At 39.9% G+C, this 14,083-nt stretch overlaps 1 protein-coding gene across 3 annotated transcripts in view; it reads left to right on the top strand.

Annotated features, from left to right (window-relative positions):
• pou2f2b (POU class 2 homeobox 2b) overlaps positions 1-9,475 on the top strand; it is a 40,780-nt gene extending 31,305 nt beyond the window's left edge. The window contains exons 5-17 of one of the 3 annotated variants that reach the window (XM_016524179.1): positions 972-1,082; positions 1,250-1,489; positions 1,627-1,732; positions 2,471-2,562; positions 3,335-3,472; positions 3,571-3,712; positions 4,625-4,773; positions 5,385-5,447; positions 6,513-6,561; positions 6,640-6,778; positions 6,928-6,990; positions 8,219-8,292; positions 8,515-9,475. In XM_016524179.1, coding sequence (XP_016379665.1) covers positions 972-1,082; positions 1,250-1,489; positions 1,627-1,732; positions 2,471-2,562; positions 3,335-3,472; positions 3,571-3,712; positions 4,625-4,773; positions 5,385-5,447; positions 6,513-6,561; positions 6,640-6,778; positions 6,928-6,990; positions 8,219-8,292; positions 8,515-8,816 — 1,668 coding nt within the window. In that variant the 3' untranslated portion in view covers positions 8,817-9,475. Of the gene's footprint in view, positions 1-971; positions 1,083-1,249; positions 1,490-1,626; positions 1,733-2,470; positions 2,563-3,334; positions 3,473-3,570; positions 3,713-4,624; positions 4,774-5,384; positions 5,577-6,512; positions 6,562-6,639; positions 6,779-6,927; positions 6,991-8,218; positions 8,293-8,514 lie in introns of all 3 variants that reach the window. The other 2 variants (XM_016524178.1, XM_016524180.1) reach the window with 2 other exon arrangements.
• Positions 9,476-14,083: the final 4,608 nt, after the last annotated feature.

Raw genomic sequence — 14,083 nt, 5'->3', positions numbered from 1 at the left:
CCAAATACACAAAATAATGTTCTTTTTAGCAACATCATATGACCCCTTTAACACCACGGGTCATCAATAAGGGGCAGATTTGGTCCTCAGTTTGTGTTTCCAACACACTTTTTCACAGCGCTCATCACCCGCTCAAACTCATCAAAAGACAACAAGTACAACAAACAACGACTTATCCAAGTGACCGCTGCAGAACGCACGCGAGAGAGAGACGAGGCAGCGCAGATCGCGCGTCTCATAAGTGAGTGGGGAATTTACCGAACATGGCACTTGCGTGAGTTAACACTGAACGCAATACCCGCAACCTCACACCAATTTTCAGGCCGTGTAGATAGGCAAGCATATATACAAATAATTTAGTAAGCAGAAATCCGAAATTTACCTTAACATATTAAGTTAGAGGAAGATACAGAAGACAGAATTGATGCTTGAAGAATGCGCTTCCAGCAGCCATGATAAACAGTTGGCGGTTAAAGTTTTCTATGCACAATTTGATTTGACGAAAGTCACGAGACCTATTACTCTCTATCCAATCACGTTGATGGATACAAATAAAATTTAAATAAGCATGTAACGACCACAAACGGAGGAAAATAGCGGAGTAAAAGTACCGATACATCACTTAAAATGTACTCAAGTAAAAGTAAAAGTACACCATTTTTAAACTACTCAAAAAAGTACAATTACTGATAAAAACTACTTAATTACTGTAACGTGAGTATTTTTAATTCGTTACTTCACACCCCTGGTATTACTGTCAAGTGATTCACATACAGATCTGCACATATTCTTGTTGTTAGTTTCGGAGACCATTTAAAAGTTAGTCTCTTACAGTTTTTACATATTATAGCTTTTTTCCACCTCATGAGCTGCTAGTATTTTATTAACCTCATTTCAATACTCCCACTCACTGTGTCCCTTTCAGTAACACATGAATTCATCATCAGCGCTTCTCTGTCACTATGTCTCAGACTAAGGTGGAGGATTGTGGTGAGATGTCTCGCGCTGCTGTACAAACTCCACCTGCTCAGACGCCCCTTCCCCACACACAGCTGATGCTAACGGGTGGTCAGCTCGCAGGGGTGAGACAAACACTCCAATACATGCGTACATACACTCTTTATAGATGCTGCATACTGTATGTGTGTCTGTGTGGGTTACTACATGAGCTTGCTTGCCTTAGATGTGCTTTCTTTTCTAACTCTTATTTTCGAACACACTCCTTCTCTGCCGCTCTTTCTCTCTCTAGTTGACTGCACTTTTGCCAGCACAGCAACAGCTGCTCTTACAGCAGGCGCAGCTCCTCGCTGCAGCTGTGCAGCAGTCGCATGTGGCCCACGCGGCCAATCAACAGCAAGCCCAGCAGCAGGCAGCTCAGCCGCAGTCACAGGGCCAATCGCAGAGCACACAGGAACAAAACGCCGCCCCTGTCCTACCGCCTCCTCCTCACCAGCTTCCTCTTTCTCAGCCAATCCAGCTCACTGCGCAGGTACAGCCAGTCAGCGCTGGGCAGCACACCTGAAAATTGTTGATATTGTTCCAGAATCAGTGTTTTTCCTCTTTCAGTCCTTCATCAGAGTGAAACCGTCACATCCTTTCAGCATCTGTTTCTTTTCTCTCTTTCAGGACATTCAGCAGTTGTTGCAGCTGCAGCAGTTAGTCCTCGTTCCTGGACACACTCTGCCTTCACCCGCACAGTTTCTTTTACCACAAACACAGCAAGGGCAGCAAGGTAGCTTATTTACTATTAGTATTCTCACACCGTGTCCTAAATAAGTTTCCAACATCAGATCACTAGTTTTCCAATCAGTCAATCAGAATTAAAAATGTTGTTTAATATGAATTAAACAATTAAACATAGAGATTTGCTGTATGTCAGTTAAAGGGGTCATATGATGCTGCTAAAAAGAACATTATTTTGTGTATTTGGTGTAATGAAATGTGTTTATGCGGTTTAAAGTTAAAAAAACACATTATTTTCCACATACTGTACATTATTGTTTCTCCTCTATGCCCCGCCTTTTTGAAACGCGTCGATTTTTACACAGATCTTCTTTATGCACCAAGAGCTTGTAACACTCTAAAGAGAAAGGAAAAAATGAAATCGCATCATATGACCCCTTTAAGAACATTTCTAATTTACACCTGTAAGAATTTATGGTAACACTTTATTTTAAGGTGTCCTTGTTACACGTTACATGTACTTAGTATTATAATAACAATAAATTATGCATACTTACATGCAAGTAACCCTAAGCCAAACCTTAATCCTAGCCCTATAGTAAGTACATGTAGTTAATTAATATCAGTACTCAAATGTATAATTACATTGTAATAGGGACACCTTAAAATAAAGTGTAACCCAATTTATTGCTTATTATCACTTTATTACATTGTAATTTTTCAAGATGTAATGATTAGTTAAAAATGGTCTGATTTGATTTAATTGTAACGGTTGTGTATGTTTCAGGGCTGCTATCAACGCCAAATCTAATATCACTACCTCAGCAAAACCAAGGAAGCCTGCTGGCCGCTCCACACAGACTTAGTCTTCAAGCACAGGTACAACATCTGATAAAAGGCTACATATTTGGGAGTCTACTGTTCCCCAACAGGGGTAAACATATGCCAGAGGTTACTTAAACAGTATCCAAGGGGAACTTGGAAATATATTTCTTTGTTAAATGTAGAAAAAAAACATACAACATAAGTGATTAATTAAATGTGTGAAATTTTCAGTTCCCTTTTTGAAAAAGGGAAACACAGTATTGTTTATGAACTTTGTAATTTTGTTTATATGACAGCTGTAGTAAGACTGGGGTGAATAAGATGTTTTAACAGTAAAGACTGATAGATTGTTACAACAGATTTTCGTTTTAAATAAATGCTGTTCTTTTGAGCTTTCTAGTCTTCAAAGAATGCTGAAAAAAGCATTACTTAAGCATAAGTAATAATAAATATGAACTGTTTTCAACATTGATTATAATAAGAAATGTTTCTTGAGCACCAAATCAACATATTAGAATGATTTCTGAATGATCATATGACATTGATGACTGGAGTAAAGGCTACTGAAAATTCAGCAGTTTCGTCATCACAGGAATAATTATGTTTTACAATGTATTAAGATAGAAAACAGTTTCAAATTGTAATAGTATTTCACAATATTACTGTTTTTGTTGTATTTTAATCATATAATTGCAACCTCAGTGAGCACAGAATTTCTTTAAAAACAAAAAACGTTTGCACAGTAGTGTGTGTACATTCTGTGCTATCATATTTCCATCTGACACTCACGTTCGAGTCTTGTATGTGTGTGTCTGGTTTGTGGCAGAGGGAGAAGGTTGCAGAGAGCAGCGTGAACACAGTGACTCCGGTGACCACTCATCCCGAAGAGCCCAGTGATCTGGAGGAACTGGAGCAATTTGCCCGCACATTCAAACAGAGAAGGATCAAACTGGGCTTCACACAGGTACACACACATAAACACACACACACACACACACACACACACCCAGAACATTTGTATTTGCCTGTATAGTAATGTTTGGTCTCTGTTTCTCTCTACAGGGTGATGTGGGATTGGCCATGGGGAAGCTCTATGGGAACGATTTCAGTCAGACCACCATCTCTCGATTTGAGGCGCTCAATCTCAGCTTCAAGAACATGTGCAAACTTAAACCTCTGTTGGAGAAGTGGCTGACTGACGCAGGTAACCGTCACAAACAGCTGCATTAGACATTACAGCTGTCAATCAAACCTAGTGCTTAAAGGGACAGTCCACCCAATTCTGAACATTTTAATTTTGTTCCAAACCTGTATGACTTTTTCTTCACAAAAGACATTTAGAAGAATGTTGGCAACCAAACAGTTTCAATTCCTATTGACTTAAGTTGCATTTTTTGTTCATACAATGGAAGCCAACATTCTTCAACATTCATGTTCCACAGAAGAAAGAATGTCATACAGGTTTGGGACAATATGAGGGTGAATAAATGATAATTTTTTGGGTGAACTATCCCTTTAACTTCCAATCAATCTCAAAACCATGTTCATGTACATACATTAAAACTACAGTTTAAGTGGCATTTAGGCCACATCATTATTAAAGGGGTCATATGATGCGATTTCAATTGCAACGCGTAAAAAGACCGTATAAGTCATTATAATCAGTAATTATGTCCCCACTGGATTCAACAAATGCCTGTTTGTAATGGGTTTTAATGTTTATGTCTCGTCGCTCCGGCCCGAACACAGCATCAACAGTATGTGAGGGGCGTAACATTACCGTCTCACGCTTGAGGTATTCGGCCAATCACAACGCATTGGATAGCTGACCAATCACAGCACACCTCGCTTTTTCAGACCGATGAGCTTTGTAAAAATCGACGCGTTTCAAAAAGGCGGGGCATAGAGGAGAAACAATAATGTACAGTATGTGGAAAATAATGTGTTTTTTTTTTACTTTAAACCGCATAAACACATTTCATTACACCAAATACACAAAATAATGTTCTTTTTAGCAGCATCATATGACCCCTTTAAAAAAAATGTGATATGGCAGTATATAAAACATTTTGTGCTTGATATAATAAGCATCAAATGTTTTTAATGGTTTACTTAGAAACAATGACGATGGACAGCATCTTGCCAAGTCCCAGTGCTCTTTCCTCTCCCTTGCTGGGGTTTGAGGGCCTGCCTGGCCGCCGTAGGAAGAAACGCACCAGCATTGAGACCAACATCCGCGTCGCTCTGGAACGCAGCTTCATCACGGTCAGAACACATGATTACAAATCCATTGCACAACATACATTACCGGTTAAAAGTTTGGGGTTGGATTTTATTTGTTTCCAAAAGAAGGCTGTTATGCTCACCAAGGATGCATTGGTTCGTTATAAATGCAGTATAAACAGTAATATTATTAAGTGTTATTACAATATAAAACAATACATTTTCATTTTAATATTTTCTAAAATGTAATTTATTCATGTGATAGTAAAGATGAACTTTTATTGGCCATTGCTCCAGTGATCAGTGTCACATGATTCTTCAGAAATCAATATGTTGATTTGGTGCTTAAGAAACATTTCTTATCACAGTTTAAATAGTTGTGCTGCTTAATATTTTTGTAGAAACTGTGAAGCATTTTTTCAGGATTCTTTGATTGATAGAAAGTTAAAAATAACAGCATTTATTTGAAATACAAATCTTTTGTTACTGTCACTTTTTGACCCTTTTTTCAGTTTAATGCATCCTTGCTGAATAAAGTATTCATTTCTGTTAAGTTCTGACCCCAAACTTTGAAGTGGTAGTAGATAACTAAACGCTTCCGAAATGAATGTCCTTAAATAATCCTAAACCACAGTTCTGTTTTCTGCATTCAGAACCAGAAGCCTGCCTCAGAGGAGATCCTGCTCATCGCCGAAAAGCTCAACATGGAGAAGGAGGTGATCCGCGTCTGGTTCTGCAACCGCCGACAGAAAGAGAAACGTATTAACCCCTCCAGTGCCACCCCTCCCTTGCCCAGCCAACCCCAGCCCACCTTGCACAAACCCCTCTGCTACAGCCCGCACATGGTACGACCCGGCTTGCTCCCTTGGCCCATACCCCCGTCTCCAACCACCCTGTGCCACAACACTACTAGTTTCTCCTGCATGAGCAGATGATAATAATCATTCCCATAATGGTGCATATATCATTCACTCCTGAATGTGGTTTCACCCACCCTGCATTGCTTTGCATTTTAATGTGTAATAATTCATATCTTCATAGCCAATTTTTACAACTAGTTCACTGTCATTGACTACGTTTACATGGACATCAGTTATCTAATTATTTACCTTATTCTAAATAAGCCAATATTATGATTATGGTGTTTACATGAGTTGCTTTTAGAATATTCCTTTCATGTTCCTGTTTTACATGTTATAGTACATAGATCGATTAATGGCACACGTCATTACATCCCCACGTGACGACATCCAACGTCCCCTTCGGAATTTCACGCATAAACATATAGTTCGTCTTCGTGATGATGCCATGTACAGTTTTGGGTGTTTCATTTTTAATTTTATTAAGGTGTTTACATGTCTATACTGCACTTCAGTAATGCAACTAAAATAGGAATACTCCACATGTCTTAATTTGATTTCTGTTTACTTCGGACTTTAGCCGGATTAAGGTAATCAAAAATCTCTGTTTACATGGTAGATTCTTAAGCAGAGTATTGTCTTAATCGTATTAAAATATGAGTATTGTTGTCCATGTAAACGTACTCATTGTCATAATACTATAGGGCATTCAGCCTCTGTTTCTAATTCTTTAGAAGGAATATTGCATGTTTTCACTTTCAAACTCAGTATTTTGGTCTATAATTTTGTAGTTGAGTAACTTAAATTCACAAACAGAGCACAAGCCTTCCACCAGCCTCTCTCCTTTCTCAACCTCCATTACTCTCTGTCCATCATGTTTCCCCTTTGACCTGTGACATCATATCCACGTCTTCCTTACAGATGCCCAGTCAGGGACCATCGCAGACAGTGAGCAGTCTCGGTACAGCAGGTAGGGCACAGAAGTGGACATCTGCTGATCAGAGATACATATAATTATATAATATAATATATTATTTCCCTCTGTCAGTGACCACTATGTCATCAGTTTGCCCTTTGACCCCAAGCGGACCCTCCTTAAGCTCTGCACCATCTCCTGTAACCCCGCCTCCCCGCAGTGATGCCAGCCCCGCCCCTCCGACTCACAGTACACTAAGTCTGAACACAGGGTGAGTTGATTTCTCTCTCACACACACACACATCCACTCAGCACATACTCATCACCTTTTACTCCCTGTGGCTCAGCAAATGTAGGTAACTGCAGTGTTTGTGTGTGTGTGCAAATGTATTTTTGTGTGTGTGGTTTTGTCATCCACAGTTCATGGCATAAAAAGAATGGTGACGTTTCTAACTACATCAATGACTTTGCTGCACATTTGAGGTGAATACAACCAGTAGAGTCTGTGTTCTTACACACACATATACACACACACACACACAAATATAAAATACACACACTTTCACATAAACATATTTGTTATTGTCAAGTATAGGAAAATGTGAATTAGGGCATAAGGTGAATTCTGGTAAATTGACCTTGATATTGAGACAATTGTGTATGACAATGTAATATGTATATGCACATACATAATGTGTATGCGCAGTTGTATTATTATCAATTAAATAAATTATTAATTATAATTAGTGTTATAGAACTTATTATAATTAATTTATTATAATTTATAAAATATTATTTGCACATATTAATTATAAATTATATATTTGTTTTGATACTACAAAAATATATTTTTAAAAATTTTTTTTTGTAATTTTAGTTAGTTTTTTATTTATTTACATTTCTTATTTTTTAAGTGTTTTTTTTTTCTTTTTTACGATTTTGCATATTTGTTCAAAAGATTTGGTCAAATCGCACTACATCTTAGCATAAGGATTGTTACGTACTGATGCGTCACTGAGGTCTGCTGGTGTGTGGCCTGCATTGTATTATAAGAAAAAACGTATTTACTCTGCAAAGACCTGTTTTCTTGCACTGTTTTTCAAGCTCTTAACTAGGGGTGTAAATCGGATGGTTCGTCATGATACGATATCGATTCTCATATCCAGCGATACGATATTTGCTGATACTTCAAAACATTCTACGATATGATTCAATGTGATCCCTACACAGTGTTCATTGCTCCCTACTCTCTGAGCAGGGGAATCCATTTAAGTTTACTTCACTTCAGAACATGGGCTGGAATTGGAACCACTGATGTAGCCTATTTTGCCAAAACTGATTTACTGAAGTCAAAACACGGACGGAATTGGCGTTAGCGCGAGCGCTGCTTGCTGCGAGGTGGGAGCGACCAGCCGTCAGAGGGTTCCTCAGCCTTTATGTTCACGATTTCTGATTTACTTGTATCAGTCAGTGGTTAGATCAGCGTAGCAGTCAAAAAATGGGACAAGGGAGGTCACGTACGGGACAAATCAATTAGGCCCAAAATAAGGGACGTCCCGGCTAATATGGGACGGTTGGCAACCCTAGTTACACCCCTACTCTTAACTATGCTTCTAAATGTTTTCTCTTTTTCCCGTCCTCTTCCCTGTATTTCTGTTTTCCGTTTCTGTCTGTGTGTTTTGTGGGTTGGTTATTTGTTTGTGTGACTCAGGAATACGATGAGGGGAGTTAACACAGGAATGAACCAAGCTCTTCTTGTCAGCAACCCGCTTGCTACTATCCAAGGTTTGTGTGAAAGAGAGGGCGAGAGAGACACTAATGACTCTGCCACCTCATATCAGTCATGTGTTACTGTGTCCTCTCTGTTTGAGTGTTTGTTTATGTCCTTCTACTCCTTTTCACCCTTTTTCACATCTGCTCATCAGTTCACATGCTAGTACATCCTGTTTAATGCGTTACATGTCAGTTTCGTTGATGTTTGTGAGTAATACTGTGTTTCTTTCACAGCTCTAGCAGCCAGTGGTGGCCAGCTGCCCATTTCCAGTCTTGAGGGCAGCAGCAAGGTGTTAATTGGTGGTTCTGGAGGCCAAGGAGCAGGTCTCCCCTCTTCCCTCTTTCTCAACCACTCCTCTTTGTTGCCCATGGCAACAGGCACCGGCATGGGATTGGGCAGTTCAGCTCTTGCCAGAACCTCATTTCCTGTCACAGGCGGCATGAGTCCCTCCCCTTGCTCGAGCCCCGTCTCTTCCTGCTCTTCCGGCGATTTGCTACACAGCCCACACTCGATTGGAGGGGCTAAAATCGAGTGACGTTGCCCAAGGCCAATCACAGGAGGAGGAGAAGGAGGAGATGAAACCTTACCTGTCAACCAAAGCATCTCTTGATCCCCTCACTCCCTTTCGTTTCCTCTTGTTCACAGTCTCTCTCTTCCGCTGTCCCGCTCTACTGATGCCAAAAATATACAGAGTAAAAGAGGGGAGAGATGGAGAGATGGAGTGGAAGCAGGAAGGAAGAGGAGAGGAGGGAAAACGAAACCAAAAAAAAACCATGCGGCTTAGCTGGACGCAGCCAAATACATAAATAAAACGAGAATAATAAACTATGTAGTGCAGTAAGAAGAGGACAAAAAGAGATCCTTGAGCACCAAAAACAACAAAGAGAACAAACTTTACTGTGTGTTAAAGAACGCTTTGAAGCATACATGTGGAGTACTGAATACCAAAAAGTATAATGGAACTTTGAGAGTCTCACTATGACAAAAAAATACAAGCATACCAAAATCTCAAATACCAAAAACAAACACCAAAAATACGGATGGAAAAGCTTTATCCAAAGGACCTGTAAATAGCCAACCGTCCAGGACCAGATCCAGTGACAACAATCCAGCCATCTCTGAGCTCATCAACTTATCTGCCATGCAATCACATCATGTTTTTTATGATTTAATTTTAAATATGAACGAGCCGGACTCCCAACGCTGTTGTGTTTCTCTGGTTCTTCCTCATTCTTGTCTGTTTTTTTTCTCAGAAGTAGCAGATTTTTCCATCTGTCTTTAATGAATGTTTCAGTACATATGATCATCATCATCATCATTCCACGTCTTATCGAGCATATAGAGAGGATTGGGTGTTTGGTCTTTGATGTTCATCATATTAGCACTGCATAGCTTGATGCACTTGTTTGTCCGATGACATGAATGTCATATAGTGTAATAAAAGTGAGACCAAGCTCCTCTCTAGCTTTCACACCTCTAGTTAAGTGTAAATACTCTCATTTCTCTCTTAATAATTAAGTGCTTGTATCCTTCCTCATTCCATTTCATGCCTACCTCACTCACTTTCTCCCTTTTGAATACCAAAGCGATCCATTCATACATGATCAGTTCATCGTTCACATGATGCAGAAAGAGATCAGGGGCCCAGACCTTGACGAGGCCACTCTGGTAAGACAGCATGGCAACATGGGAAACTGTCACGGCGAAGGGGCTCCCATCCTTTCTGCTTCTTCTACAAGCCAAAAAATGGAGCAAAACTTCACAGCCAGCCAAACTTCCCATAAAGGAAAACCAAAAACAAACCAAGCCAAAAATGGATGGAGGAGCAAAGTGAGTCGTTGTACAGAAAAAGAGTATCCCTTCATGCATCTCTGGACCGAGGTCACCCAGAACCATGTAGCAAGGGATCCGCCTCTGCCTCCTGTCATTCAAACTCTTCCTGGTCCTGGGTGGCGGGATCATTGATGACCTCACTGGACTCATCTGAAGAAGATGTTTCGAGTTCATTTGGGGGTTGGGAGGGTTGTTACTTTTGGTCTTTCGTTCCGTCTGTCTGTTTTGTGGGACTTTTCTTGGCTGTATGTGTAGATTTGTGTGCTTTCGTTTGGGGAAAATGTATTCACGTATTAGCGGAAATCTAATTTTTTACGTTCCTTACTTGTTCCTATCTAGTTGTGTTAGAGACTCTAATCAGGTGGTTGAAACAATACTGTGAAAATTCAGTTCAACAGATAAGAAACCAGGATAAACACGCTCAAGTACATCCAAAGAACCAAAGTCGAGTAATAAACAAGCTTTAAAGAGAACCAAATATCACATACACAACAATTGACATGCTCTCATCCACCTTACCGTTGTATTTATATCGTGCTGAAATCTGTAGTCGGTGAGTGCTGCAGGTTCAACGAGGGATGGATACATGAACTCAGTTCTCTACGTTACCGTATAGTCTCCGAATGGGTCAGTTAGTGCTTCTATAGATTTTGTAGTAAATTATCTGTTATAATGCTTACTAATTGCTAATGTATGGAAGAAAACGTTGTGAAAAGATAAAAAAAATGTTGATATTTACTTAGACCAAAAATTCACACTATCTCTCTTTTGGGTTTTTGGGTTTTCTTCCTCCCCCATTTTAAAATTTAGATTTTTTAATTTATTTATTCTCCTCTTGCTCGTTTGTGAATTTCTTAACAAAACTTTTTTTATTATTATTATGATTAATATTATTATTTATTTAATATATTCCAGATGCTGTTTTGTAGTGGGTGTGTTTGAGGCACCAGATTGTATTCAAATGTAAACTTCCTTTGCCAAGGCGACCTTTCGAACCAAATCCATCGACAAATGCAACCGTCGGTCCTAACGTGCCGGCCGTTAATCGACAGCGTAGGGGCGGACACTTGTCTTCTCGACCTCTTAGCTGTTCCTCTATCAGGGGAAAAAGCAGCACTGTGTTTCTTCTGCTCAAATGTTTCGGTAGCATTCATTCAACGCTGAAGTAACCTTCCAGAGTAAAAGCACACACTGCCATGGCTTAGAAGGGATAAGGTCCTATAGGAAAGTGCATTGTATTCGTACGTACCTGTCTCGCCACTGCTGATGTTAGGGATGGTGTTGCTATGGTTACTGTCGCGAAGGCTACCGCTTGTGACGGCGTCGAGCGCAGTGCTGCCGTGAGCCTTGACCTGAAAGCTTTAAACAGCTACAAAACCAAAAACTAGGAGAGGAAAGATGGAGGGATTTGGGGTTCCTGGATAGAAAATACAGCGGAATGTATGTATTGAATGATAGCGGAAATGTATCAGTGCTCCATCTTCCTCTCTTTTTGCTCTCTGCCTCACTCCTCCTCTTTGTCCTGTTTCTATTCCTGCTTTGTTTTGTATTTTGTAGCTTGTCTGTTGTTTTGTCTCCTGGTTAGGGGGTGTATAAGAGAGATAGTTCCTCATATACCTCACTCTCTTAACGACAAACCAAATATTTGAATGCTTTAAAACAGAAAAGTAGGGGCCGAGGAGAAGTGTTTTGATAGGCCAGGGAACATTATGAAGATGAAAACACTCAAAGAACTTCACTGATGCTCTGGCACGTTCACTCCCTCAACCCTTGGGACCACTTTTACAGTCACCAAACACAGGGCAGGACACATACACACACATTTTCATATATGTACACACTTCTTGTGCATGTGTATGTATATAAGTCATAAAGGTGACTGAAGAGCGGGCGGCGACTGTTGTTGCTAGGTGACAAATTTTATGTCTTAAAACGCAAGAGATGTTGAAGAGGAATATAAGGGGAACCCTTTCAATCTTGTGTTATATTTTCTCTAACTTTCCTTCTTGCCGTTACAGTCAGGCGCAGTTCCGGACGTCTTAAAAACTTCTCGGTGTTGATATGCAAGTAATAGCTGCAGCGTAAGGGGGCGTGTTCAAAGTGTGAGTCTCTCAGTGGAGTGAATCTCCAGAGAATGATACCAAAGCAACACGCCATTCTGAGACTGAACACAACACACACGCTCCCTAAAATCCTGTACACAATCATTGAGTTTGATTCGCAGCGTTTTTCAGTTTAACAATCGGATATGGGTGAAAATCCCCGAGTAAAGAAACAAAGTCATAGCATTTGAAAACGCCTCAGAGAACTGCAAATATGAGTCGTTTTGTTCGCATTTTACTCTACTTGTTGTTTTACCTGCTCTCTATATATTATAACATTAAAAAAGAAAAAAACAGCTTTAGTCCAAAGGTGTTTAAAAAGATTTTTAAAAATAGCAAAGAACTTAAACACGTCTAGTTAAACCAAAGAGCTCCACTAACACATCCTCAGCTGTTTTCTTTTGTCTCTTTTCCTGGTCACCTAGCAACCCAGTTTCTGAAGGTATAACCTCAACTATCCAAAGTAACATACGATGAAGATGATGAAATGTATATTTTTAATTATTCATTATTTGGGGGGGAAATCTTCATGGTGATGATGATGATGATGATCTTAAAGAAAAGACTTGGTATGTCTGTGATGAATGTTTGTTTACGTTTTTTGGGGTTAGCGGTGTTATTCTGTCCCCTGCATCTTCTCCCTGATTTCATGTCCGCTGCTCACTCCGTGCGTAAAGGAGCGCGTGGGTGCGTCATTGTCTGTGCGTACATATGATCATGTGCGCGTGAACGTATTTTACACTCTAATATCGGACAGATATGCGGTTATTTTGGCATATGTGCGTGAATGTGTGCGTCTGTTTTGCTTGTTGATGTACGTTGTCATGTTTTTACCCTTTCCATCGTTCCTTTTTTCTCACTTGAGTTGAGCAGTTCCTTTTTCGTCTCTTCTGTCCTCTGTGTCTCTCTTTTTCTCCCTATGGTGACAGGTTAGCCTTTTGGTGTAATTATCTCTGAAACCAAAAGATAGTTGACAAATAACTCGCTTGTTCATTGTACAGTGTTGTTCATTTAAAGTCATTTTTGTAGCTGAAAGTGTTTCACTCATCTGAATAAAAATGGTAGAGAAAAAGAACAGTGCATGAAAATGTTGTCTTTTACTTGTGAGTTTATTTAATCGCTGTGTGATCCAGTGTGTAATGCTGTCAGTCCGCGTTTGGCCGCTGGGTGGCAGCAGCAGCTACATGCTGTTCTCCTTCATATGGATGAATCATCCGCAAGAGCTTCTGCCTCCACATGGTGCCTCAACTTAGTCACCTTCTCTTCCCCTTGCTTCCTTCACTCTCTCTAGATCTATCTGTTTCTCTCTTTTCTCCCTCTTTTTCCACTTTTCACAGCTCTCATTTGCTCATCTGACTCATATAGGACATCTGGTCTTTGCCAGACAGCTTGTCCTTTACTCATGTTCTACTCCTCTCCAATTAGACGATTAAAAATCTCACCTTTTTAAGATTGTTATGTCTTTACATCTGCTACTGAAAAAAATGTACAAGTAATGTACAAGTAGCCTATATGACAGATGTAAAAATGATTATTTTAATGAGTTCATAATGTCAGAGTATTTAAAGCAACTGTATGAAGTGTTGTGTCTTTTGAGACTGATCTCTACAAGTAGGCTAAGTGAGTGGAATTCTTTGTCGTAAATACATCTCTGTCATAATTAAAGTGGATACCAGGGGCAAGTTCAAGCTCAAACCGGTGTGAACCGTTTTGCTACGGTTTCCGTGTTGAACGACATGTTTCCTGGAAACGGTGTGCAACGGGGTTTGAGATGCGTTTTCTCTTGTTTGGTGGGTGTGTCAAACATGTCAGCCCAATCAGCCAATCAGCAGCAACATGTATGTAAACCATGCGGTATTAAAGAGAA

The sequence above is a fragment of the Sinocyclocheilus rhinocerous genome, unplaced genomic scaffold, assembly GCF_001515625.1.
Source record: "Sinocyclocheilus rhinocerous isolate Xijiao unplaced genomic scaffold, SAMN03320098_v1.1 scaffold1622, whole genome shotgun sequence".
In the NCBI taxonomy this organism is placed as follows: Eukaryota; Metazoa; Chordata; class Actinopteri; order Cypriniformes; family Cyprinidae; genus Sinocyclocheilus; species Sinocyclocheilus rhinocerous.
The sequence above is the reverse complement of the archived record's forward strand: the minus strand, read 5'-3'. Positions and strand labels throughout refer to the sequence as shown.